General features: G+C 47.0%; 3 protein-coding genes across 4 annotated transcripts in view; 2 read left to right on the forward strand and 1 right to left on the reverse strand.

Moving 5' to 3' along the window:
• The first annotated feature begins 1,320 nt into the window (after positions 1-1,320).
• On the forward strand, positions 1,321-10,595 carry dis3l (DIS3 like exosome 3'-5' exoribonuclease). Of its 2 annotated transcripts, XM_067249055.1 has the most exons (18): positions 1,321-1,551; positions 1,877-2,030; positions 2,143-2,271; positions 2,476-2,611; positions 2,873-3,040; positions 4,576-4,651; positions 4,837-5,016; positions 5,158-5,327; positions 5,576-5,737; positions 5,896-6,143; positions 6,433-6,525; positions 6,767-7,055; positions 7,289-7,524; positions 7,732-7,886; positions 8,328-8,506; positions 8,813-8,958; positions 9,277-9,448; positions 10,088-10,595. In XM_067249055.1, exons 1-18 carry the CDS (start codon positions 1,422-1,424, stop codon positions 10,385-10,387), a joined length of 3,123 nt encoding a protein of 1,040 aa, XP_067105156.1. In that variant the 5' UTR covers positions 1,321-1,421; the 3' UTR covers positions 10,388-10,595. The 2 variants fall into 2 exon arrangements, with proteins under 2 accessions (XP_067105156.1, XP_067105157.1); XM_067249056.1 differs by lacking the exons at positions 8,813-8,958; positions 9,277-9,448; positions 10,088-10,595 and adding an exon at positions 8,672-8,791.
• A 39-nt stretch (positions 10,596-10,634) lies between these two features.
• On the reverse strand, positions 10,635-13,558 carry tipin (timeless interacting protein). The gene is made up of 8 exons (XM_067249057.1): positions 13,504-13,558; positions 12,800-12,943; positions 12,559-12,652; positions 12,261-12,336; positions 12,000-12,122; positions 11,856-11,910; positions 11,394-11,708; positions 10,635-11,000 (listed from the first exon to the last, which is right to left on the reverse strand). Exons 2-8 carry the CDS (start codon positions 12,927-12,929, stop codon positions 10,948-10,950), a joined length of 846 nt encoding a protein of 281 aa, XP_067105158.1. The 5' UTR covers positions 12,930-12,943; positions 13,504-13,558; the 3' UTR covers positions 10,635-10,947.
• Positions 13,559-14,007: 449 nt separating this feature from the next.
• Positions 14,008-25,740, forward strand: part of LOC136955366 (multiple epidermal growth factor-like domains protein 11) — a 30,568-nt gene continuing 18,835 nt past the window's right edge. Inside the window, exons 1-4 of the mRNA XM_067249054.1 lie at positions 14,008-14,361; positions 22,817-22,942; positions 23,768-23,869; positions 24,084-24,184. Of these exons, the coding sequence (XP_067105155.1) occupies positions 22,824-22,942; positions 23,768-23,869; positions 24,084-24,184 (322 nt within the window). The 5' untranslated portion in view covers positions 14,008-14,361; positions 22,817-22,823. The remainder of the gene's footprint in view (positions 14,362-22,816; positions 22,943-23,767; positions 23,870-24,083; positions 24,185-25,740) is intronic.

A 25,740-nucleotide genomic window follows, 5' to 3' on the forward strand; every position in this document is an offset into this window, starting at 1 on the left:
CATGTTAGGGGAGGGGGTACACATTATATCAGGTGAGAAAACGGCCTGATATAATGTGTATCCCCTTTGTAACTCTTATGGTACACAGGAAGTGACCATAGACTTATATTCAGGAAGTGGCCATAGATTTATATACAGGAAGTGACCATAGACTTATATACAGGAAGGGACCATAGACTTATATACAGGAAGGGACCATAGACTTATATACAGGAAGTGACCATAGACTTATATACAGGAAGGGACCATAGACTTATATACAGGAAGGGACCATAGACTTATATACAGGAAGTGACCATAGACTTATATACAGGAAGGGACCATAGACTTATATACAGGAAGGGACTATAGACTTATATACAGGAAGGGACCATAGACTTATATACAGGAAGTGACCATAGACTTATATACAGGAAGGGACCATAGACTTGTATACAGGAAGTGACCATAGACTTATATACAGGAAGGGACCATAGACTTGTATACAGGAAGGGACTATAGACTTATATACAAGAAGGGACCATAGACTTATATACAGGAAGGGACCATAGACTTATATAACAGTAGGCGGGAATATTCATTCATAAGTAATAACAGGCCTATAGCAGGGTGTGCTGGAGTAGGGAAACATCTAAAACATGCAGGACAGCGGCCCTCGAGGACCAGGATTGGAGAATCCTGGCCTATTAGTTTAGGACCACACAGGATTGCCCCTTTTTCTTAGTTGTGATGCCACTACGTGAGGTTCCCACATCACCATTCGCCTACCTCTTGCACTAAGGAAAATAAAAGAACCCTGTTTCATTCTACACTTTAAAACTTTGTATTTCGATAAGTAAATAAGCAGCAACAAATGTATGTTGTATGCTTTTTAATCTATGCAATGTTCGAAAGTAAGTGTATACTGAAATTCAAATATAAGTGTATACAAGTACACTTATGAAAACTTGTCTTTCTCCAAATGTTTTGATTGTTGATATTAGTTCAATTAATAGGTTTGGATAAGATTGCCCCGGCTGCAGCGGCCGCAAGTACCCCTCACAATTTCCCCAGAAATGTTACCCTCTCTAGTTTATACATAGTATGACAGTGTATACTTGAGTGTATTTAAATTACGTTTTAACATGACATTTACGTAACAACATGCAAAGACAGTGTCACTAAAATAAGAAGAAGTATGAATGTCAGTGTTATTCACCATTTTTAACTGCGAACCGATTATTGACCATTTGTAAAACGTTAGTGTACCTTTACTTTGAAGAAAATAAAAAAAAACGTTTTCACGTCACCCGGAAGTTCAATTCAGTGTTGCGAAAAGAAAGCAGCAACAAGATATTTGCAACTTTAGATACCCGCTTGTAAACACTGAACTGAAGTGCCTACTAACCTACACTCCTCAACGGTTTTTATGAAACAAGATAATGATTAAGACGGAAAAGATTTTGCATCTCAAGAGTTCCCGAGGCAGGAAAGTTCGTGTGGTTAGGGAACATTATTTGAGAGAGCATGTTCCTTGCTACAGCACTCTCTGTCAGGCGGGCTGTGCCAACGGTAATCCTAAAAACACTTGTCGTTACTTGACTAAACGTTGCTAGATAGCTTGTTGGTCCAACCAGGGGTAGCAAGAACTAGCTAACATGTCCATACGCATTTTGAAATATAGCTAACTAACTATCAGCGTTTTCATGGCTGTTCACATTCTTATTGTAACTAGCTAATGTAGCTAGAGCTACTAATATTAGCTACAATAAAATCATCAAATATCTTACAGTAATCTGTAAAAAAAAAAAAAACAACGAATATGAGAAAATACCTGGCATGTGAATGGCTTATGACTAAATATTATCAATAAACATTTTTGTTTTGGTGCGAGTAGATGGCAAGGTGCTTTCTGGAGAAGTCACTCACTATGTGGTCCCTGACGCGGGGGTTCTGCGGGATTATCTGGAGGTCCTGGAGTTTCGAGAGCTCCAGGGAATTGTTCTCACGCAAACCGCCTGCCACTCGGTACAACACAGCCGCGGACGCAGGTACATCTTTACACCTTGACCTTGCTGGTTCTTTCCTAAACTGTTACAAGTGTTAGTGATGTCACTCCATAACTTTTACAAGTAAGAGTGATATGGTTGATGTTTTGAACAGGCAGTACAACCGCTTGCGCGGGCTCTTGAAGGACCCCCGCTACGACTGTGTGCTGTTTGCTAACGAGTTCCAGAAGTACTCCTACTGCCCCAGGGAGAAGGGGGAGACACAGGACAGGTGGCAGACCAGGTGAGATATCTGTCTACTTTACCCTGCTGCCTACTGTATCTCATTCACACTGAGACCACAACATGCAATGTAATTGAGGCGACCACAGCCACAGTTGATTTTCTGCCCCCTGTAATATGGTTCTGGGTGCTGTCTGTGTGTGTGTTTGTGTGTGTGTGTGCTGCATGTGTGTGTTTGGGGGGGGGGGGTTGTGTGTGTGTGCAGGTGTGTGTACCATGCAGCGGTGTGGTACCATGACCACCTGACTGGTCTAAAGCCGGTCGTAATGATCACTGAGGACCAGGCTGCACTGGCGGAGTACAGCAGCCTCCACTGTGGGGTGTACGTCCTCTCCACACAGGTAACACACACACACACATCCTCTCCACACAGGTAACACACACACGCATCCTTTCCACACAGGTAACACACACACACATCCTCTCCACACAGGTAACACACACACGCATCCTCTCCACACAGGTAACACACACACGCATCCTCTCCACACAGGTAACACACACCTGTGTGGACCACCTCCTGACTCCTCCCCCAGGACTACCTCACCACCTCCTGACTCCTCCCCCAGGACTACCTCACCACCTCCTGACTCCTCCCCCAGGACTACCTCAGGACCTTCTGGCCGGAGTTGCTGGCCGCCCAGGAGCTGTACAGCTCGATCGCCCAGGCGCTGCAGGAGAGAGGGGGCGAGGGCTCTGAGAGGGAGTACGTCGACCACCTGCCCGCTGAGATCCTGGAGGCTGGCATCAAGTCTGGAAGATTCCTCCAGGTTGGTGTGATGGAGAGAGCAAGTGTGCGTCTAAAGAGTAGATCATGGTTCAGATGACGACGTCATCCCAACTTGGGAGTTCTGATTTCATGGGATCAGTGGTGACTCATTACCTACCATATTTTTCGGAAATAAAACCGCGGCTTGTACCCCGATTTTACAGTTTTCTTGTGGTTGTACGGCTTATATTTCGAAGCGGCGTATAGCCCGGTTTTAGAACCAAAAAGTGGCTTCGTCCCAAGATCTCTACAGACCGTGCAGCTAATTTAATGCTCAACACTGGAACAGGGTTAGGGTTAGCCTAACCCTAATTGAAAGAGGAATTATTTACCGTGTCGTCTCAGTTACAATATCAGGGCTTGGAAATACAGTGACTTGCTAAAGTAGGCAAATAGCTAGTAGAACATACCATTTCATAATCATTTCTGTACTGTCCTCCAAGTATGTTTCCTACACATATGGACAGCCAGCCTAACTCCTTTCATAAAGACGCCAAGTCAGGAAGTAGCTTCCAAGCTCCAGGTTTTTTTTGTGAAACAGAGTAAAACTGAAAGTAATACAAGAATATGTTTTATAGTTATGTTATTCAATTACAATCCGATTTGATAAGTCTAGAATAAAGGTATTGCATTTGGCTCCGCTCAAAGTGATTTGTGCCGTGTATGTTGTTTTGCATTTGGCTCCGCTCAACGTTAGTGTGCAAAGTTTGTGCGCAAAATTGCAGTGACTGATCCAAATCCACCCATAAAACACCTGACGGCATAAAAGACCGAAAAAGCAATGTATATCATAACTCAATGTTTAAATCTTTAAACAAGTCTTTATTAACAATTAACGAAATAATTAAAATATATGTAGCCTATATCTAGGCAAACCCCAACCCTATATATATTAAAGTTGTTTTTCAAGTCTATATTGTCATGAGATTTTATTGTTGATTGGCCTACTTCTGTATGTATATGTATATATAGACTACACATAAATGCAATTTATACAAAATAACGTGACAAAAGTTATTGAGTCATGCAAGGTTGCTGTAGCTACATTCTATGTTAGCCTTCGACGGCTCTGGTTTAGCTCAACAGCCTGCCATTCAGGTGCTATCGCCGTCCGTCCATGCTAATCAGGGACGGCACTCTGAACATCATCACTGTCCATCACTGTCCATGCTCTATGCTCACCCTAGCGAGGACGTCCACATGGACGTCCATGACGCTCTGAGGGATTTAGCCTCTGAAGGGCTACTAGCCTGTCTGCAGACTGGGTTAGATCCTACTGGGGAATCGGCCCCAAATCAGCCCAATTATCTTGTGGTGTGTATCCAGCATTAAATGTATTTAACCAGAGTTAGAAAGTAGATAAACAAGCAGCCCTTATATTTGACCTTCTTCTTGGAGCCCTTGTCAGAATTAATACTTGCTGAGACGCTTCCTTATTCAAGGCTAAGTGGCAGATAAAGGAAGTTCAAACCTGACGTGGGGTCAGGGTTGGCATAGTCACGTGTATATGATGTCTGCTCTCTCGTTGCCTCTCAGGGAACGCTGAGTGTGAACAGGCATAGAGCTCAGCACGAGGCCTTCCTGAGGATGGACGCCTCCAATAAGAACACAGGTAACGCATCACCTGGTGTCGTGCTTTGGAGGAAACCGCCTGCTAGATGAATACAATTTAATGTTGTGTTATCCTGTGGTTCATTACGGTTTCTTTTCTCCTTCTTTCATCCTCTCCTTCTCTAATTTCTCCATCATTCCTTCTCTCCCCCTCTCCTCCCTCTCTCCTCCCTCCCTCCCTCCCAGAGCTGAATACGGACGTGTTGGTGTGTGGAGGTAAGAACCGTAACCGAGGTGTGCATAGCGACGTGGTAGTTGTGGAACTGTTGCAGAGGAGTGAGTGGCTGGGGAGGACAACTGCCCTGACGGACCAGCAGGGGGAAGAGGGGAGCGGAGAAGAAGCCCAGAGCCAGCCCATGCCGACAGGTAAGATGGCAGCCCACAAGCATCTACACACCACACACACACACCTGTGCAGACAAAAACTAACAAGAACACACACAGCTGATTCTGAGCTTCTGTTGAGTTCTTCTTTTCAATCTGCCCCCCCCCCCCCCCCCCCTGCAGGAAGAGTGGTGGGAGTCCTCCAGAGGAACTGGAGGGACTATGTGGTGACCTTTCCCCCCCGGGAGGATAGCCAATCACAGAGCAGGACCTCCCAGCGTATCCTGGCGATCCCTTGGGATGAACGCATCCCCAAGATCAGGATCAGCACCCAGCAGGCCGAGACACTGCAGGTCCCACAAGTTCACTACCTAGCCTGCTATCTGTAGCATCAGGCTAACACTACCTAGCCTGCTCACTACCTAGCCTGCTATCTGTAGCATCAGGCTAACACTACCTAGCCTGCTCACTACCTAGCCTGCTATCTGTAGCATCAGGCTAACACTGGCTCTGTAAAACTCTCTCCTCCCATGCTCCATCCAACCTCCTTTTCCTCTTCCTCTCCTGCCCTATCTAACCTCCTCCCTTCCTGTGGCTCCAGGACCACAGGGTGGTGGTGCGTATGGACTCATGGGAGAGTACATCCCTGTACCCCAGCGGTCACATGGTACGGGTCCTGGGGCGAGTGGGGGAGCTAGAGACAGAGGTTCAGACCATCCTGATAGAGAACGGCATCCACCTGGCCCCCTTCTCCGATGCCCAGGTCAGGACCAGAGGCTGGTGAACTGTCAAGCTACAGATCAGCATAACTAACCTAAACTAGACAACTGTCAGGTTTGCATGGTGAGGAACACGGTATGTGTGTGTGTGTAACCTTGCGTGTGTGTGTGTGTGTGTAACCTTGCGTGTGTGTGTGTCCAGCTGCGGGAGATGCCGGTCAGTTCTCCGGAGCGTCCCTGGCAGGTGGACCCAGAGCAGGAAGCTTCCAGGCGGGACCTGCGGGAGTCTCATCTGGTGTTCAGCATCGACCCGCAGGGCTGCGAGGATGTGGACGACACACTGTCAGTGCGCAGCCTGGGGGGAGAGAGGCTGGAGCTGGGGGTCCACATCGCTGACGTCACACACTTCGTACCCGAGGGGGACCTCACCGATCTGGAGGCATGCGCCAGGTAGGAGGCTGCCCCAGGTAGGAGGCTGCGCCAGGTAGGAGGCTGCCCCAGGTAGGAGGCTGCCCCAGGTAGGAGGCTGCCCCAGGTAGGAGGCTGTCCCAGGTAGGAGCCTGCCCCAGGTAGGAAGCTGCCCCAGGTAGGAGGCTGTCCCAGGTAGGAGGCTGCCCCAGGTAGGAGGCTGCCCCAGGTAGGAGGCTGCCCCAGGTAGGAGGCTGCCCCAGGTAGGAGGAGGAGGGAGGTCATTCCCATCTCCTCTTTCCTCCTGTTGACACCTCCTCTCTCTCCTCAGAGCCACCACCTACTACCTGGCAGACCGCAGGTATGACATGCTTCCTGCGGTGCTGAGTGCAGATCTGTGCTCCCTGCTGGGAGGGGTTGACAGGTGAGCCAGCTCTTCTACAAACCCTGCTGTTGGATATCCATGACAACATCCTGGAGTTGGGTATCCAGTTAACATGTCACATCCATAATGCACATCACCCTGTGTGCGTGTGGTGGTATATATAATGATGTCACCCTGTGTGCGTGTGGTGGTGTATATAGTGATGTCACCCTGTGTGCAGGTGTATATAGTGATGTCACCCTGTGTGCAGGTGTATATAGTGATGTCACCCTGTGTGCAGGTATGCGGTCAGCGTGCTGTGGGAGCTGGACTCTCACACCCTGGAGGTGCAGAGCGTGTGGTACGGCCGTAGCATCATCCGCTCCTGCTACCAGCTCCACTATGAGCTGGCCCAAAGCCTGCTGGAGGGGGAGGGGGGCCAGGTACCAGAGCTGGCCCAGATTGAGCCCTCAGAGAGGGACGCCAGACTAGCCCGGCTCACCCAGGACCTGGAGACCCTGACCCGCATAGCCAGGCACCTCCGTGCTCGCAGGGACAAGGGGGGGGCGCTGGAGCTGGAGGGGGTGGAGGTGGGTACCAGGTTTCATGCTGTTCTGTTTGTGGAAATGCGTTTCTGGCTACAGTGACGACCAACAGTCTTAGACGGTGACAGCAACTATCAAATTCAAAACCAAAATGAGTTATGAGTTATGGTTTGTGCAAGAAAAGAAAGACAATTCTAATGATCACCACTACCCTAAGTTTCCTGTTACATCAGATAACATCACCTAACCTTAACCCTTCTGGTCTCCTGTCGCTGCAGGTGAAGGCCCAACTGGACGAGGAGGGGAACATCACGTCCCTGGTACCCCGCCAGCCCCTCGAGGTGCATGAGACCGTGGCTGAGTGCATGATCTTCGCCAACCACTGGGTGGCGCTTAAGATCCAGGAGAGCTTCCCCCAGCAGGCCCTGCTGAGGCACCACCCGCCCCCGCGCCAGCAGGCCTTCAGCCAGCTGATCGACAGCGCCAAGGCCAGGGGCTTCAGCATCGACACCAGGTAACCCCTTCCTCCCCCCTGCCCCCCTCCCTCCCTCCCCCCTGCCCCCCTCCCTCCCTCCCCCCTGCCCCCCTCCCTCCCTCCCCCCTGCCTCCCTCCCCCCTCCCTCCCTCGCTCCCTCCCTCTAGGGAACATCTTCAGCCAGTTTGCAGTGCAGCAGGCCTTGGCACTTAGGAGTAACATGGTGTAACAGTAGCTGTCCCTCAGGTCCAACCAGAGCCTAGCTGAGTCCCTGGCCCTGGCCCAGGACCCCCAGGACCCTCAGTTCAACCGCCTGCTGAGGATGATGGCCACACAAGCCATGTCCAACGCTCTGTATTTCTGCACTGGAACCTGCCCTCGGGACCAGTACTATCACTACGGTAACACTAGTGCTATCACTATGGTAACACCAGTACTAACACTACGGGAACACCAGTACTATCACTATGGGAACACCAGTACTATCACTACAGTAACACCAGTACTATCACTATGGTAACACTAGTGCTATCACTATGGTAACACCAGTACTAACACTACAGTAACACCAGTACTATCACTACAGTAACACCAGTACTATCACTATGGTAACACCAGTACTATCACTATGGTAACACTAGTGCTATCACTATGGTAACACCAGTACTAACACTACAGTAACACCAGTACTATCACTACAGTAACACCAGTACTATCACTACAGTAACACCAGTACTATCACTATGGTAACACTAGTGCTATCACTATGGTAACACCAGTACTAACACTACAGTAACACCAGTACTAACACTACAGTAACACCAGTACCATGTCTCCTTCAGGTCTTGCTTTGGACCGGTACACCCACTTCACTTCCCCTATCCGCCGTTATGCCGACATAATTGTCCACCGATTGCTTATCGCTGCAATCAGTCTGGACAAGGGGTTGGGGCCTGGCAAACCCCGGGCCAATAACAAGGAGCTAGAGGAAGTGGCTCATCAAATCAACAACAAGAACAGAGTAAGGAGGAGTCATACTGACGCATACTAATGTTGTTTAGGCTGCCCTCTATGGAATATTAATTGTAGCTGAGATGTTATTGTTGCACTGTTGTTAGGTTTCTGTTGTTGCTCCTTGACCTTCTGCTGTACTTTCTATTAATCTGTATATTAATTTGGATTCCAGTATGTGCTTAATGAAGAATGTGAAAGTCTGAATGGCCAGGAACCCTAACCCAGGCCAAGACTGTTTCCAGGCTTTCTAAATAATTCACAACTATTCTATATATCTACCCACCTACCTACTGATGAGTCCCTGTGTCTCCAGGCAGCACAGCGGGCCCAGAAGCAGTCCACAGAGCTGTTCCAGTGTCTGTACTTCAGAGACAAGGACCCTCAGACAGACCCAGGCTGCCTCTCCGATGCCATCATCTACGCCATCAGAGCCAACGGCATGCTGGTCTTCGTGCCCCAGTAAGCACCACACACCTGCCGCCACTAACAACATTCAACCCCACACATGCGTGGGGATTATAAGACTTTATTTATAAAGCAAAAAAAAAGTACAAGTAATAAAACCCTTCTGAACACAGGCCGCAGTCTTTGTGGTTTCCCAATATAAATAAAATCTAACTCGTGGGAGGGGTGGGTGTAGCTCATTTGTTACATAAAGTGTCATGTAGAGAATTTGACTCAGGATCAGAAGGTCACAAATCCTCTCCTGAACGTCGCTTTGAATACATTATTATTGTTATTATTACAGTTACAATGCTGACAGCCTGTTGTTCCCAGATATGGCCTGAAGGGGGCGGTGTACGTGAGGAGCCGCGAGGGCCTGGTGTTGAGGCTGAGGAAAGATGGAGGCTGTGAGTGGGACAGTGGCTCGGTCCACCGCTACCCTGACCACATCTCCACCTCCACCTCCTCCGGTACCTCCACCTTCCAGCTGTTCAACCACATCACCGTGAGTCACCTTTTATCTTCTAACCCTAACCTCACTAGAGTCATGCAAGAATAATATGGTTATTTAGCAGATGCTTTCATCCAAAGTGATGGGGAGGGGTTTGAATCTTTGACCTCTTGATCTGTAGTTAAGTAATCTACCACTGAGTTACACCCATACCCAGCTGTCCTTACTCATCCATATAGGGGTATCTAACCCAGTGTTTCCCAACCTTTTTTCAGTCATGGCACCCTTAGAAAAGTTAAAACAACACCCCACCCCACCCCACCCCAATGTTGTGTGTAAGCGAGACAAAGGGGGCGGGGCTAAGGTCTGCATAGATGTTCATTTGGAACAGACCAACCGGCCTGGGGAAAGGGGGGCCGGCCAACCGTGTCGCTCAATCTCCTGCCGACATTTTATTAGTAGTTAAAAAAAGTATAAGGCAAGCGGCCCTCCGGCCCAGAAGTGTCTCGGCCCACCGGGAATTCTCCCGGTGCTCCCGATGGCCAGTCCGCTACTGGTTGAAGGACTTTTACACGGCACCCCTGCTCTCATCAGACGGCACCCCGGTTGGGAAACACTGACCTAACCCAGTCCAGTGACATCTAACCCTGCCTCGGACTGACGAGTATGATCGTTTCTGTTTGTGTTTCCAAGGTCCGCATCTCAGTCCAGGCTTCACGCTGCCACTCAGACAGCCTCCACCTGGAAGTGGTTAGCAATAAGCCCCACCAGCCCTCCCAGCCCCAGCCCTCCCAGCCCCAGCCCAAGGGGCGCTCCCAGCTGGTCCAGGAGGTGCTCCTCCAGGCGGAGGCGTCCCAGCGGGCCCAGGACGAGCGGGCTCAGGGCCCCCAGCTTTCCAGGGAGGAGAGGCAGTTCTGCCAGACAGCCCGTCCCAGCCTGTACTCCGTCCTGGAGGAGGTCCGGGAGCTGGCTCTGCAGACCCTTGCCCTGTAGCCTGGGGACCCTGTAGCCTGGGGGGCCCAGACCCCCAGGGTTGAACATACAAACCTTCTGCATGGTGGGGGAGACTTTATTTTGTACAGAGACAACTGGAGTTTTAATAGAATTATTTTTGTAAAATGTGTGGAAAATTAGTTAGGATAGGGTTTTGAAATGTACAGTTTGATAGTTGAGTCAGACTTGTTTTAGCTTTCTACCACTCTGTCAAGTTAACCATGCTCCCAAGTACACTGCTGGCAAAGTAAAGACACATTACTTTATTAAAGGCATTAAAGTCTGATTTCAATTGCATTAACAAGTTAAAAAAAATTTAACCCCAAAAGAAAAATATGGTATGATAAAAATGCACTTGACACAAATCTTGAGAGGTAAGATGTGTTCAGAATAATGAAAATAACGTGGTGAAACCTACTAAATAAAATGGTTCTTGAGCAGCCCTAACTGGACTCATCTGTCACATCTTTTCCTAAGAACAGTCCTGAACACAAAAACCCAGGGAGCCCAGCGGCACCCTGAGTGTAGCCCCCCAGCCCCCAGGTCCAGCTGATGGCTCATCACTCGTGATCCTCTCCGCCGGGCTGCTGCTGACTGGAGACGAACTGGGATCCTGTGAGAGGTCAGGGGGCGAGAGGTCAGGGGGCGAGAGGTCAGGGGGCGAGAGGTCAGGGGGCGAGAGGTCAGGTACTCACAATACCAATCGTTTATAGAGATACCTAAGTATTACTCCTATAGATACCTATGGTCATGGCCAAGGGAACTAGGGTTAGGGTTAACTAGGGTTTCTGAGGTGCTGCAGCACCCCCTGCAGACAGCACGAGAATTTAAAATTATGACTTGAAAATCCACCACCGCGGCACCGCCCGGCAACATTAAGCTACCCCCCCCCCCCCCCCCCATTAAAATATGTTCCCGCGGCTATGCCTACGTATAACTCCTATAGAGATCTCTCCATATTACTCCTATAGAGATTTCTTCATATTACTCATATAGAGATACCTACTTGTTTTCTGCTGCATGAGGGCCAGTCTTTTTTCCAGAGCCAGCTGCTTGTTGTGCCTGATGCGTTGTTGCTGTTCCTCTGTTAGGGCGGGGGTGGAGGAGAGAGCAGGGATAGGGGTGGAGGAGAGGGCGGGGGTGGAGGAGAGAGCAGGGATAGGGGTGGAGGAGAGGGCGGAGGGAGAGGAGACGGCAGGGGGAGAGGAGAGGACAGGGGTGGAAGGGACCTGTTCCAGGGCATCTTCAGGAAAGCGTTCAAAAGGATCCATGTTGTTGTGGATACGATCCTCTTGATCCGGCCCTGCCTTCTCCTGCTCACCTGGACGAGGAGGACATTAGCTGTTACACAACTATCAGGATTATTGTTGCTAGTACATACTGCTCATGCTCAGAACTGTAAACATGTATGTGCAGTATTAACTAGAATCCATTTATTCTATTTGGAATGGCGTTTGTATCTCTTTACCAATGAAATCTTCATGAGTGATTGGCATGTCCAACCGTATTCGCTTGAGACAGGTCTGGGGAATTAGAAGGTCACAAATAGTTACATTGTGTACCCCTCTTAAAGACCATATTAAATCTTCCTGTAATAATGACAGCAGCTCACCTGCACCTCCTTCTTGCTCCCTAGTGTCTCCAGCTTGTCTATGAAGTCGGGGAAGGGCAGCTTGGGGTACAGCCTGTGGGCCCAGTTCTCCATGCGCTGCATGAGCGTGTGCAGGTCCTCCGCCTGCGACAGCAGCTCCATCAATACCTCAACATCCCACAAGCCTTCATGTCGCTGACACTTTCATACAAAGTAGCAAATACAGAAAGTACTGAAGGTATGTCTGGCTTCTGCAGCAGTGGTGACCAGGTATGTTCTCACCTCATGTCCTTTGCCTTTGAAGTGAATGTTGTTGAACAAGTTGCGTAGAGCCGGAAGGCCTCTTTCAGATGTCAGTCTGGAAGCAAATAACGTTACTTTCAGCATTTTTTTACATCTGGAAATATATTTCATCTGAGTTAAAGAAGCAGAAAGAGCTGCAGCCTGTATGTAAAAAGTATTCTAAACATAAGTTCTACATTTCTCCTATACAAGCTTTCTAAAGAGTAAAACCAACTCTTAGTCAAAGGTGGTTATCTTAAAGAAATAGTGTTGTGGTGTCACAGCAGACTACCTCTACCTCTGAGAGTCTAGTTTGGGCTGGGGCCTCTTAACGCCTCTCCGTCTAGCAGCAGGAACCTCCTCCAGCTTGGACATGTCCACGTCATGCTCTCCTGAACATCACAATCAGACAAAACAAGGACGGACACACACCTTGATTACCAGACAGTCTCCAACAACATCAAACATATATCCATCGTGTTTTCCTGACCAATCCGGACGCACTGTAGCTGGCATGCGAATCTGCACCTGTAACTCACCGTTAGCAAAAGGGTCTCCCTCGCCTGCGTTTCCAGGAGAGAAGGGTGGAGGGAGCGGAGGAAAGGACTCATCCTCTATTTGCTCAAAGTCTGGAATGTCAAACAGGTCATTGTCCAGTGGATCATTCATGCTGCATTAGTCTCCTGCAGGGAAGATTGAGATTATAATTTAAATTTGCAACATCAACATTACGTAGCGAGGAACCAGCTAGCCAGAAACCCGTCAGTAGATCACGGAGCGCCTCCCTAGATGTTTTTACTGTCTGAGCTTCCGATTACATTTGGGCTAATGCTTGAACATACTGTTCTGTAAACACCTACCCGGCCACCTTCTGGCTTACTGAGTTGATACCGACCGACTACTATGTTGGCTATCGAACTGGCTCCCAAACAAGCTCAAACAAAACCCGAATTATGGTTTTGTGTGAGCTTGTTTTGGAGCCAGTTCGTCATATGGACCATTTTTAACGTTAGCCGAAGCAGAGGGAGTGATAAGACAGGAAAACGTTTCGCTGATTTGACAACTAACATTTTGGCTAAGCTAGCAAGCTACCTGAGTTTTCTGGCAAACTACTAGATATTCGCTCCAAAATGTTGCTGTAAAGTACTATACAGCCATGATTTGTGCAACAATGTAGATGCCGTCTATATACATTTTGGTCATAACATTACTGACTAGTAGAATTAGGTATCTGGTAACTTACCACTATTATTATTTCAACTGGGTATCTGCTGCTCTCACAACAGTCTGCTGGCAAAATATGAACTTCCGCTGACGATATTTTTTTGCCAGTACCGCACAATTCGATAGTTCAAGATATATTTCCGGTTTGTTGAACTTGCCTTCAAAATAAGAGCATTGCCGGTCATGTGCCAGAGTCCATTCGGTGGCGCAATATACATCCTGAAGCCTTCCAAGCTCCTGAGATTTTCGCACATTGACTTCACCCAATATATGTGAATCACACACATCTACAAATACATACAAGTGAAAACGTACGCATTTGAAACATGTGTACAAACATATGAAACATATACAAACTTTTTTTGTGACATTTTTGTCATATGAAACAGTCTTAGTTATCCTATGAATATGAGAAAATCACTTACACGAAATATTATGCGCGGTTCCTCACATTGGCATTATTTCCATGTGGCATCAAGCACATGCATAAAGGGATTGCATCAAAGCGCACAGTTAAAAACTGAATATTGAGTGACAGACAGCGTTAGTAGAAAGTGAGCGCCGTGGGGAAATCGACCAAAACGCCTTTGGTGCGAGATGTGCCTTCTGAAAATCTTATTATGAGCGCTCATGACGTCAGGAGTACTTTAACCAGCCGCGCGTGAGTGTTTATAAACACTGACCGCGAGGACAGAGGAGTGAACAAGACCGAGGACGGGAGACGATGATGATTTTGTTTAATGATAAATGTCAGACGTTCTCTATAGCATAGAAACATAGGTCAACTAACTTTTGAAACCAAGACCAGTCTTTGATTCCAGACACCGTGGAGAGAAGTCTGGCAAGGCTGGACTGAGCTGAAGAGTGTCCCGAACAGGTAGGCTATAGGCAAGCATTCACGAAGCCTACAATTTTTTTACTACTAAATGTTTTGTTTTACATTATAATTAACCTGTAAACACTGCGGTATTTATATAGTATTAATTTCAATTAATTACTTCAAAGTCTGAAATCATGATATTGAACCCAACATGAAATTACGAATTCTAAAGAATAATTCACCGTAGTGTTTTCTATGGGGACCTATTACAGTGTTCATCATATGATTATAACTGAAATCATTAAAAATTTATTTTTCTTAGCCTATTAGGCCTACTTATTTGGTTAGATGAGTAAGATTGCAAATCATGCTTTGTGAGTCATACATTATTTACAATACTTCAGTGTAGGCTACAGTTCAACGCTGTAGTCACATAGTTTAACAAATTGATATTTTGGTGTTATGGTACTTTTGGTCTAGCTTGTGTGACCAAATCACTCGCCAATATGTGGATGACCTGCCCGGAAGCTACAAGGGATTGCTGTTAATTAGGCTACATTTGATAGTCATCATTTTTGTGCTTCTGACCCACTTCAGCGTGGATAAGGCACATTGTTTACAAGAATGGAATTAGTATTGATTCTGTGGCCGTTGTTGAGTCTGGCCGGCGGCATTTAAGGACCCTGGTTTGTCAAAAAACATTGTTGTTGCATGGTATCAAACTGACAACTTCGCCGCTAGATGGATATGTTGGCCAGAGAATTATGAATAAACGCTGAAGCGAGGACAGATTAGCGCGTGTGAGTTTGCTATGAAGTGAAGGAAGGTCGGTTCTGTCTGCAGTCACAGTGACACGGGTATGGATGACTGTGAAGCTCTTCAAAGCGCCGTTTATTTTTCAAGACCCGGCGTTGACGTCCTTTTCTGCGATTAGCAAATTGGTGTTGGAAATATTTTATCCAGCACCCACTCCTGTTTAAAATCATTCAAATGCATTTTCAGAATTATACATAGGCTACTTTTTTTTCACCCACTCAAGACTCAATGACTTCTGCAGGCAAATCAAGGCTGTGTGTAATTGCTTGTATATTTAAGTCTCATTCTGGAACTTTGGAACATAACCAGTTTAGTTTCTGCTTGACGGCCTCACTGCTACTGAAGTCTTCTGTCCTGAACAGCGGCCGTGTGAATTATGCTTCTACGTATAAATGATCCACAGTTGTAATTTCCCCATTAATATGTCAACTGATGCAGGAACATGGTTAGGGAGCAGGACATGGTATTCATATACTGAGGCAAAAACAAGTTAACACATCAAGAAATTCCAACGACTGTTGTCAAAAGGAGACACTATTAAAGGCCTTTAGCCGCTGGCAGACATTTTATACACAAAGGAAAAAGTGGAGTGTGAGAGAGAGACACAGGGGGGGGGGGGGAATAAAAGCAAAATGAAGAGTGAAGTGAGGCCCTGTGGTGATGCTTTAGCCAGGAGAGGGTGAAGACCCAACAAGCCCATTACGATGTCTGAATGCCTCCTGGGGTCAGACCCACTCGGAGCACAGAGGACCAGGCCTGGACCAGACCCCAGCAGCAGCAGACAGGGTGGGTTAGGGTTAGAGAGAGGACCAGTCCAGGCCTGGACCAGAGCCCAGCAGCAGCAGGCAGGGTGGGTTAGAGAGAGGACCAGTCCAGGCCTGGACCAGACCCCAGCAGCAGCAGGCAGGGTGGGTTAGGGTTAGAGAGAGGACCAGTCCAGGCCTGGACCAGACCCCAGCAGCAGTAGACAGGGTGGGTTAGGGTTAGAGAGAGGACCAGTCCAGGCCTGGACCAGAGCCCAGCAGCAGCAGGCAGGGTGGGTTAGGGTTAGAGAGAGGACCAATCCAGGCCTGGACCAGACCCCAGCAGCAGCAGGCAGGGTGGGTTAGGGTTAGAGAGAGGACCAGTCCAGGCCTGGACCAGACCCCAGCAGCAGCAGGCAGGGTGGGGTTGAGCTCCCAGCTGTCATGGAGGATGTGACCTGACCTGGTAGCTTGCTAGTGAAAGCATCAGGATGTTACAGCTTTGATGAGGCATCGGGTTATTCAGGCTACTTTTATCCCTTGTGTTCATAGTTGTGTTACACACCCAATGTTCACGGGTTGCATGGACCTCATGGTTTTTAAAACAATACAGCGATACATTTATAACCCTTCGTTTGCACCTGGCTGAGTTAAAATAGAGTGTGGGGAAAAAAGTGAATTTTCAAGTTTTAAATGGTGTTCTGCTTATCTATTCCCTTCAACACTTCACATGAGGAAGTTTGATTGAATGTGATTGGCAATGTAATCTAACAGGAATTTATTATATTATTGTGGATCATATAGTACTTGAGCAGAGTTGTATTTGTTCTCTCTCTAAATTACATTTTGGCCCAGTATAATCAGTATTAACGGTCTACAGAATTCATAAGTCTCCTGAGAGCTTCAGTTGGGGTTCAGTTGAGGTTAAGGTGTCACCGTTGTTGGTCAGTGGTCGTTATCAAACACAGTGTTTACCGGGCCATGAGGAGGATGCAGAATGTTCATAAAATGATATAATGTCACGGTAACACTTTATAATAAGTCAACGCTTTTTGGCATTTACAAAGTGTTAACTAATAGTTAGTTAATCCTTTATAAAAAAAATGAAACATTAACAATACATTATTAAATAGTTAATAAGCTTATTTTTAGACTATGTTGATCATTAATAAACACTGTTAAATATTATGGATTTTATTCATAATACAATTCATAAGGTGTTTGATAACTGCATTATCAGACAGCTTGTTAATATAGTTGCAAACCAGTAGTTTAAAAGGTGTTAGTGGTACATGAGCTGGTATAGAAAGCATTAGCAAATGGTGAACAAACCATTTACATTACCTTTACAAAGCATGAGTAAATAACTAACAACATATTTACTTATGTCTTTAATTAATGTATGTTAAGTCGAATAAATGATGTACACTATGCTTTGCAGATATCGTAACAACTATTTTCTAAAGACTTACTAATGATGCAACTTCTGAGTAGTAATGCAAGTTATAAAGCATTTACTAACTGTTAGTTAAGGATTTAGCGTGACCTTCTCTTCAGAAGACACTGTGGCAGCCGTGCTTTAGACCCTCTACCTGGCTCACGTTAATGCAGACTGATCAGTTATTGACTTACTCTCTACCTGGCTCACGTTAATGCAGACAGATCAGTTATTGACTTAGTTGGTCTGAGAGATTAGCTGGACCTCCCCTGGGGCTGTGTGACTGGCAGCTAACATGACTGATCTTCCTTCCTGCCCTGCAGGATTCTCCAGCACCAAGCCTCGGCCTCATGACCAAGTCCCTCAGTTATTACAACAGGAGATCAAGAACAGGGGAGAGGCAAAGAGGAGGTATAAAAATAAAAATACATATTTTTGGAACAGCCTTATTGACTACTAGGGTAGGCCTAAGGTTTATCTAACTTACACAGTTTTATGAAGGTAGGCCTAAGGTTTATCTAACTTACACAGTTTTATGAACAAGTTTTAGCTACATTACAATGAACTCAATTATCTTTCAGCTTGCTAGCTAGTCGTTAATGTTAACTCACATAAATAATTGGTCTGTCATATTTGTTCCCTATGGGTAATGTAATGTAACATGTCTTTCTCAGTTTCGAATAATTGTATTTATTTTTTAAAGGGAGAGATCTCTGTGACGGCGACCTGTTATCGGTCATGAAAAAAAGCAAGAAGCCGTGTAATCTGACTGTAGGGTTAATAATAGAGCTAATTAATAATAGCTATGGATTAACATAACCTGTTTTGGTTATTAAAAGTCAAGTTCCTAACTTCACCGGAAGTTCTAGAACTGCCCAGGCCGTGGTAGTTACAGGTTACCTCTCTTTAAAATGTGTGCTTACTGTGGCGCTGATGGACAAGTTGTCTTTGATCGCTCACATGCTTTTGGCTGTGAAAGCGAACTGTTTGGCTCCCCTGGTGTTAAACGTGTGATAAACGCAAATTAAGTGAACGGATGTGTTGGGCGGCCGCAAAGATATTTGAGCTATGCAAAGGGTAGCACAGTGGAAAAGGTCGGAATGGCATTTCTAAGGTGTTCTTGCTCTTCAAATCAAATCAAATCAAATTTATTTGTATAGCCCTTTTTACACGCAAGCATGTCACAGAGGGCTTCACATATGCCCATAGAACTGCCCCTCAACCAACCTAAACCCTCAAGGAAGACAAGGAAAAACTCCCAAAAAACTCTCAACAGGAGAAAAATGGAAGAAACCTTGGGAGGAGCAATTCAGAGAGGGATCCCCTCCTCCAGAGACGGTTGGTGAGAGAGAGGAGCAGAACACAGGCTAAACATAGTCATACAGTGTCGGTGGGTTTTTAAAACACCAAAATCCATTGTTCAACTTTATAGATGTAGGCTCTTGAGGCTTGTGTTCTGATTATGTGGTTGTCAAAACAGATATGCTTCCTCCCCACAGTGGACCACCACACACACACACACACACACAGTTACCCGCAGGCAATAACACACACACAGTCAACTGAAATAACACACACAGTCACTTAGCTTCATCTCTGAGGTAGAACCTTCTGGTTGAATGACACCTTTGTCACTGCATCCCATTGTCAGCCTTCTCAACAGGAAGACTCCTAAATCTCCTCACAAATAGTAATAACCCATCCTGATTACATGGTTCAGCTCTGTCAATGTGATATGAATCCAATTTGCCATTAAATATGGAGTACTCATATAGAGCAGAATAGTCAAATAAAGCTATATAGTAATATAGAATTATATAGTAATATAGAGCTATATAGTAATATAGAAGTATATAGAGTTATACATTCATATAGAGTTCTTACATCACTTTATTCTGTCATGGCAGACTTCCCAACACTGCATGTGTGTGGTACATGACAACAGGACATGCTGCCTGGTTTAATGTTGGACAGCACAGGTATGCACTGTGGCATGCCAGTGCCATGTTAGTTAGTACTTGTGCTGTAGTCTGTGGTCAGTGACTTAAGCTACAGAACCAAATGGTAAGTCTTCACTCCTGTAGTCTTTGCTTCTACTTGTCATTTTGTGTTTGTGTCGTCTTGTTGTGTTTCTGCGGAGTGTCTTAATCTCTATCAGAGGGACTGCTGCTCCATGCAGATGCAGAACGCCCTCATGCAGAACGCCCTCATGCATATTCATGTTCAGGGGTATTGAGCGAGTGGTGATTCTGGAGAGCTGATGGATGGGTGATATCTAATCATTATAGTCTTTTTCAAGCTTAGTTTAGTATATTTGTTTATTAAAGTGAATCTGGAAGGTTGGAAACTTGGTTCCCTCTACCAATGCCTAAGCAGGTAGGGGACTGGGTTGCATAGGAGAGCGCTGGAGCTATCTACTACAGACATTAGTTAATAAACGTGATACATTAGACCTGCAGGCAGCATGACCGAGTGGGCTGAGGAAATGGGTTTCAGCAGAGGGATAGAAGGGTGCAAGATAATCCACAGCAACTGTAAGAAACCTGTTGAGTGTGACATGGTGTCTTTATTTTTATGTGGATGAAACCCATTATTGCTGAGAACATAGCTGAGTTTGTCCTTTTGATGATTCCCTCACTGGCCTGTCACCCTGTCACCCTGTCCTGGTCTGGGGTGCTGTAGGGCAGGAATGTTCAGCTTTCTCTCTCTCTCTAACATCTCCCTCAGTTCAGTTCAGTATGCTTTATTGGCATGACAGTTCGGGTTGAGCAGTATTTCCAAAGTAGTCCATATTGAGTGGACATTTTAACATATATATCATAACGTAACATATATATCATAACATAATGTACTTACTGTAAGTCGCTCTGGATAACAGCGTCTGCTAAATGACTATAATGTAATAACAATTAACAAGGAGTCTAACAATAATAATATGGCAACAACAGTAGCATAGTAAGTTGGGGACTGTAGAAAAGTAACAGATAAATGCATGTTAAGATGACAGGAGACAGAAAGGTTTTTCTTTGTATATTTAATATATTTTGACAGAAATCAGCATGTAGAGTCTCTATTGGGTGCTTTTCCCAATTGTTGAAGTCTAGATGGCTGAGTGGGCCCCATATCTCACTTCTGTAGAGAGCAATAGGCTTGATGATGCTGTCAAATATTTTACACCAAATATTAATTGGGATGGTTATTTGATAAAATCTTTGTTTTATTGCATAGAAAGCTCTACAAGCTTCCAGTTGGTTTCCAATTTTAATACTGCATTTGTTGTCTGAGTACATAGATTTGATGATCTCAAATGTCTTCCCTCCAATGCCACACTCTCTCTCTCTCTCTCCCCCCCTCTCTCTCTCTCTCTCTCCCCCCCCCCCTCTCACTCTCACTCTCTCTCTCTCTCTCTCTCTCTCTCTCTCTCTCTCTCTCTCTCTCTCTCCCCACTCAGAAGCTTTTAGTCGTTTCTCCTCGAGAAAAACTAGACAATGCTTGTGTTTTCTGCATCTCTTGTTGCTTCTGTAGTTCAGTCACTGAATGGCCCCTGGAGCAGTTGCTGTCACAGAGAGGGGAGATGGGAGATGGGAGCTACAGAGAGGGGCACTGGGAGATGGGAGCTGTCACAGAGAGGGGCACTGGGAGATGGGAGCTGTCACAGAGAGGGGCACTGGGAGATGGGAGCTGTCACAGAGAGGGGCACTGGGAGATGGGAGCTACAGAGAGGGGCACTGGGAGATGGGAGCTACAGAGAGGGGCACTGGGAGATGGGAGCTACAGAGAGGGGCACTGGGAGATGGGAGCTGTCACAGAGAGGGGCACTGGGAGATGGGAGCTACAGAGAGGGGCACTGGGAGATGGGAGCTACAGAGAGGGGCACTGGGAGATGGGAGCTGTCACAGAGAGGGGCACTGGGAGATGGGAGCTACAGAGAGGGGCACTGGGAGATGGGAGCTACAGAGAGGGGCACTGGGAGATGGGAGCTGTCACAGAGAGGGGCACTGGGAGATGGGAGCTACAGAGAGGGGCACTGGGAGATGGGAGCTACAGAGAGGGGCACTGGGAGATGGGAGCTGTGATCATAGTGGGAGGATCCGTCTTGATAACATACAGACTTGCCGTAGTATGTTATTTTCTACAGTTAAGTTAATATTGAAATTGTGTTTTCTTCCAGAGCCTAAATGGGCTACCATAGTCGATGAAGAAATCACAGTTTAGAGTGCCTAAATCCAACTACAATCGTGGGGTCAGATGGCTGAGCGGTTAGGGAGTCGGGCTATTAATCAGAAGGTTTTTGGTTCGATTCCCGGCCGTGCCAAATGACGTTGTGTCCTTGGGCAAGGCACTTCACCCTACTTGCCTCGGGGAGAATGTCCCTGTACTTACTGTAAGTCGCTCTGGATAAGAGCGTCTGCTAAATGACTAAATGTAAATAAGAGCGTCTGCTAAATGACTAAATGTAAATGTGTGACTCTGTGACTGTAACCCAGAGAAGAGAGAATCCCCAGATGTGTGACATGAGAGGTGACCAGGAATGTGACCAGGCAGGGGTTAGGGTTAGGGTGGGCCAGGGGAGGGTCTGGATGGTGTCACCAGTACAACTGCTTTTTAAAAATAAAATGTTAGAAACCAGCACTGTGCTGCGATGGGACATGGGTGTGTGTCTCAGCACTGTGCTGCGATGGGACATGGGTGTGTGTCTCAGCACTGTGCTGCGATGGGACATGGGTGTGTGTCTCAGCACTGTGCTGCGATGGGACATGGGTGTGTGTCTCAGCACTGTGCTGCGATGGGACATGGGTGTGTGTCTCAGCACTGTGCTGCGATGGGACATGGGTGTGTGTCTCAGCACTGTGCTGCGATGGGACATGGGTGTGTGTCTCAGCACTGTGCTGTGATGGGACATGGGTGTGTGTCTCAGCACTGTGCTGCGATGGGACATGGGTGTGTGTCTCAGCACTGTGCTGCGATGGGACATGGGTGTGTGTCTCAGCACTGTGCTGCGATGGGACATGGGTGTGTGTCTCAGGACCCACAGGGAGCAGGAGGCTTGGTCTGTTCACAGTTAAAGGTTCAGGGCAGGAGAGGATCAGGACTGGATGTGTGTGCTGGTGTTGTGCATATATGTTGACTTGTCTAGTGTGTAGGTGAACTACATGGCTACATCATCAGGCAAACTGATGGAAACCCCACTGGGATGTGCCTCCATCACATTGTGGGATGTGCCTCCATCACATTGTGGGATGTGCCTCCATCACATTGTGGGATGTGCCTTCATCACATTGTGGGATGTGCCTTCATCACATTGTGGGATGTGTCTCCATCACATTGTGGGATGTGTCTCCATCACATTGTGGGATGTGTCTCCATCACATTGTGGGATGTGCCTTCATCACATTGTGGGATGTGCCTCCATCACATTGTGGGATGTGCCTTCATCACATTGTGGCACTCAGACATACTTCTCTTTCCCTCTTTTCTCTGACTCCCCCTCCCTCTCCTGTCCTCCCTCTCACAGTTGAGGTATGGCAGTAGGTGGATGGTGCCGCTGTGCCTGGGCGGGTCTCCTCAGCCTGCTGATGTTCAGCTGGGGTGCCTGGACCCTCAACCCTGATGACCCTAACGTGTGCAGCCACTGGGAGAGGTCAGTAAAGTGGGACGCGCCAGGTACAAACCAGGTACAGTCCAGGGAGGATGTTCAACCACTCCAGGCTCTCCCCTATTAACACACAGACAACCCGTGTCCATAAATCACAACAGCTAGTCAACCAGAAGTAAAACTGGGAGTGTTTACTCCCTTGGATTTTAAAGAGGCGGTAGATCTTAAGCTGTTTAACATCAAGTGTTTATGTCAGTCTGAGTGGTGAGGATCATGGAGGAAGACTCAAGTGGTTGGATTGCGGATCAACATTCTCATTATGTGGTGATGAACAGGAGCTGCTTAAAGCTGAGCTGCCATTAATATGTGACAGGCTGCATGTGTGCAGAAGTCGTCTCTTTCTCAATGCAAAAATACATTTAAAACTTCTACCTGATCAACAAAGAGCACCCCAATATACTTTTAAAAAGCCAGTTTAAAGACAAACTTTTAAAAGAATGCCTATCTTTTATAACACTTATTTATCAATGCACTTTTTACTAATATGTTTACCGAACATTGCCTCAACAATAAATAAAAGCATTTATTGCTTTATTAAGTATGAATCGTCCTTGTGTGCTGCTCTCTCCTCCCTCCCCTCTCTCTCCTCCCTCCCCTCTCTCTCCTCCTTCCACTCTCTCTCCTCCCTCCCCTCTCTCTCCTCCTTCCCCTCTCTCCTCCTTCCCCTCTCTCTCCTCCTTCCCCTCTCTCTCCTCCCTCCCCTCTCTCTCCTCCTTCCCCTCTCTCTCCTCCCTGTTTCTTTTCCTTGTCCTCTCCTCCCTTCACTCTCCTCTCCTGCCCTCCTCCTCCTCTCCTCTGTTCTCCTCCCAGCTATGCAGTGACGGTGCAAGAGTCCTACTCCCACCCGTTTGACCAGATCTACTACACTCGCTGCACTGACATCCTCACCTGGTTCAAGTGCACCAGACACAGGTAGGGACACACACACCATGTGATTATGTGGTGATTGTTTTATGTGGTGGGAAACGGTTTGTGAAGAGCCTCAGAAGACCATCACAATCTTGACTTTACTGATGTTCTAACAAGGTGTTTAGTGATGTATGAAGTACAGCAGATCAACAAGGTTTCTGTGTGTGTGTGTGCTTGGGTACATGTGCGTGTTTGTGTGTGTATCTGTGTGTGACAGGACCAGTTACAAGACAGCGTACCGGCGTGGTGTGAGGACCATGTACCGACGCCGCTCACAGTGTTGCCCCGGCTTCTACGAAAGTGGAGAGCTGTGTGTTCGTGAGTGTTGCTGTTCCCATGCTAACCCATGTCCCTTTAGTCACCTGCCCATGTCCCTCTAGTCACCTGGCCATGTCCCTCTAGTCACCTGCCCATGTCCCTTTAGTCACCTGCCCATGTCCCTCTAGTCACCTGGCCATGTCCCTCTAGTCACCTGCCCATGTCCCTCTAGTCACCTGGCCATGTCCCTCTAGTCACCTGCCCATGTCCCTCTAGTCACCTGCCCATGTCCCTCTAGTCACCTGCCATGTCCCTCTAGTCACCTGCCCATGTCCCTCTAGTCACCTGGCCATGTCCCTTTAGTCACCTGCCCATGTCCCTCTAGTCACCTGGCCATGTCCCTCTAGTCACCTGCCCATGTCCCTCTAGTCACCTGCCCATGTCCCTCTAGTCACCTGGCCATGTCCCTCTAGTCACCTGCCCATGTCCCTCTAGTCACCTGCCCATGTCCCTCTAGTCACCTGCCCATGTCCCTCTAGTCACCTGGCCATGTCCCTCTAGTCACCTGCCCATGTCCCTCTAGTCACCTGCCCATGTCCCTCTAGTCACCTGGCCATGTCCCTCTAGTCACCTGCCCATGTCCCTCTAGTCACCTGCCCATGTCCCTCTAGTCACCTGCCCATGTCCCTTTAACAGGTTTTGCTGCCTCTTGAACTAATGAGACACATTAGAGCTTTTGGCATCAATATTTTGAACAAATGAAAGCATATAGCACTCAACCATAGGTCTTAACACTTTCCAGAACATTCAACTCTGTCAGTGTTAGTGTATATACTGTATACGCTATATACGGTATCTCGGTGTTAGTGTATATACTGTATAAACTATATACCAGTAGCGGACTGGCCATCGGGAGCACCGGGAGAACTCCTGGTGGGCCGAGACACTTCTGGGCCGGAGGTCCGCTTGCCTTATAATTACTATAATGCTATAATAACTACTAACAAAATGTCGGCAGAAGATTGAGCGACACGGTTGGCCGGCCCCCCTTTCCCCAGGCCGGTTGGTCTATTCCAAATGATCAGTGCAGCCCTTACCACGCCCCCTTTGTCTCGCTTACACACGCCATTGACACAGATTGAAAGCTAGCTAGTAGAGACTATACTGTATAATGATCGAAAACCAGGCTAAGAAACGTAAGGGGCTGAAAAATAAGAGACAAAAAGACATCATCTTCACTAGACAACGTTTTACCAATTGAAAAACAGCTATGTTTATTTTACTTAAAGCTCAAAAAATGCGCTCAAATAAAGGCCAAAAGACAGCGCGCGCTGTGAAATGTGTATATAGTGTATATAGTGTATAGACTATATACTGTATCTCAGTGTTAGTGTATATAGTGTATATGCTATGTACTGTATCTCAGTGTTAGTGTATATAGTGTATATGCTATATACTGTATCTCAGTGTTAGTGTATATAGTGTATATGCTATATACTGTGGGGTTAGTGTGTAGAGCTCATGGAGGCACTCAGATCCTTGTGTCTTCTGGGTTAGTGGTGTCCTGGTTAGGGTTAGTGGTGTCCTGGTTATTCAACCACGCATCTAAAGATTCA

The sequence above is a fragment of the Osmerus mordax genome, chromosome 13 (genome assembly GCF_038355195.1).
Source record: "Osmerus mordax isolate fOsmMor3 chromosome 13, fOsmMor3.pri, whole genome shotgun sequence".
Classification (NCBI taxonomy): domain Eukaryota; kingdom Metazoa; phylum Chordata; class Actinopteri; order Osmeriformes; family Osmeridae; genus Osmerus; species Osmerus mordax.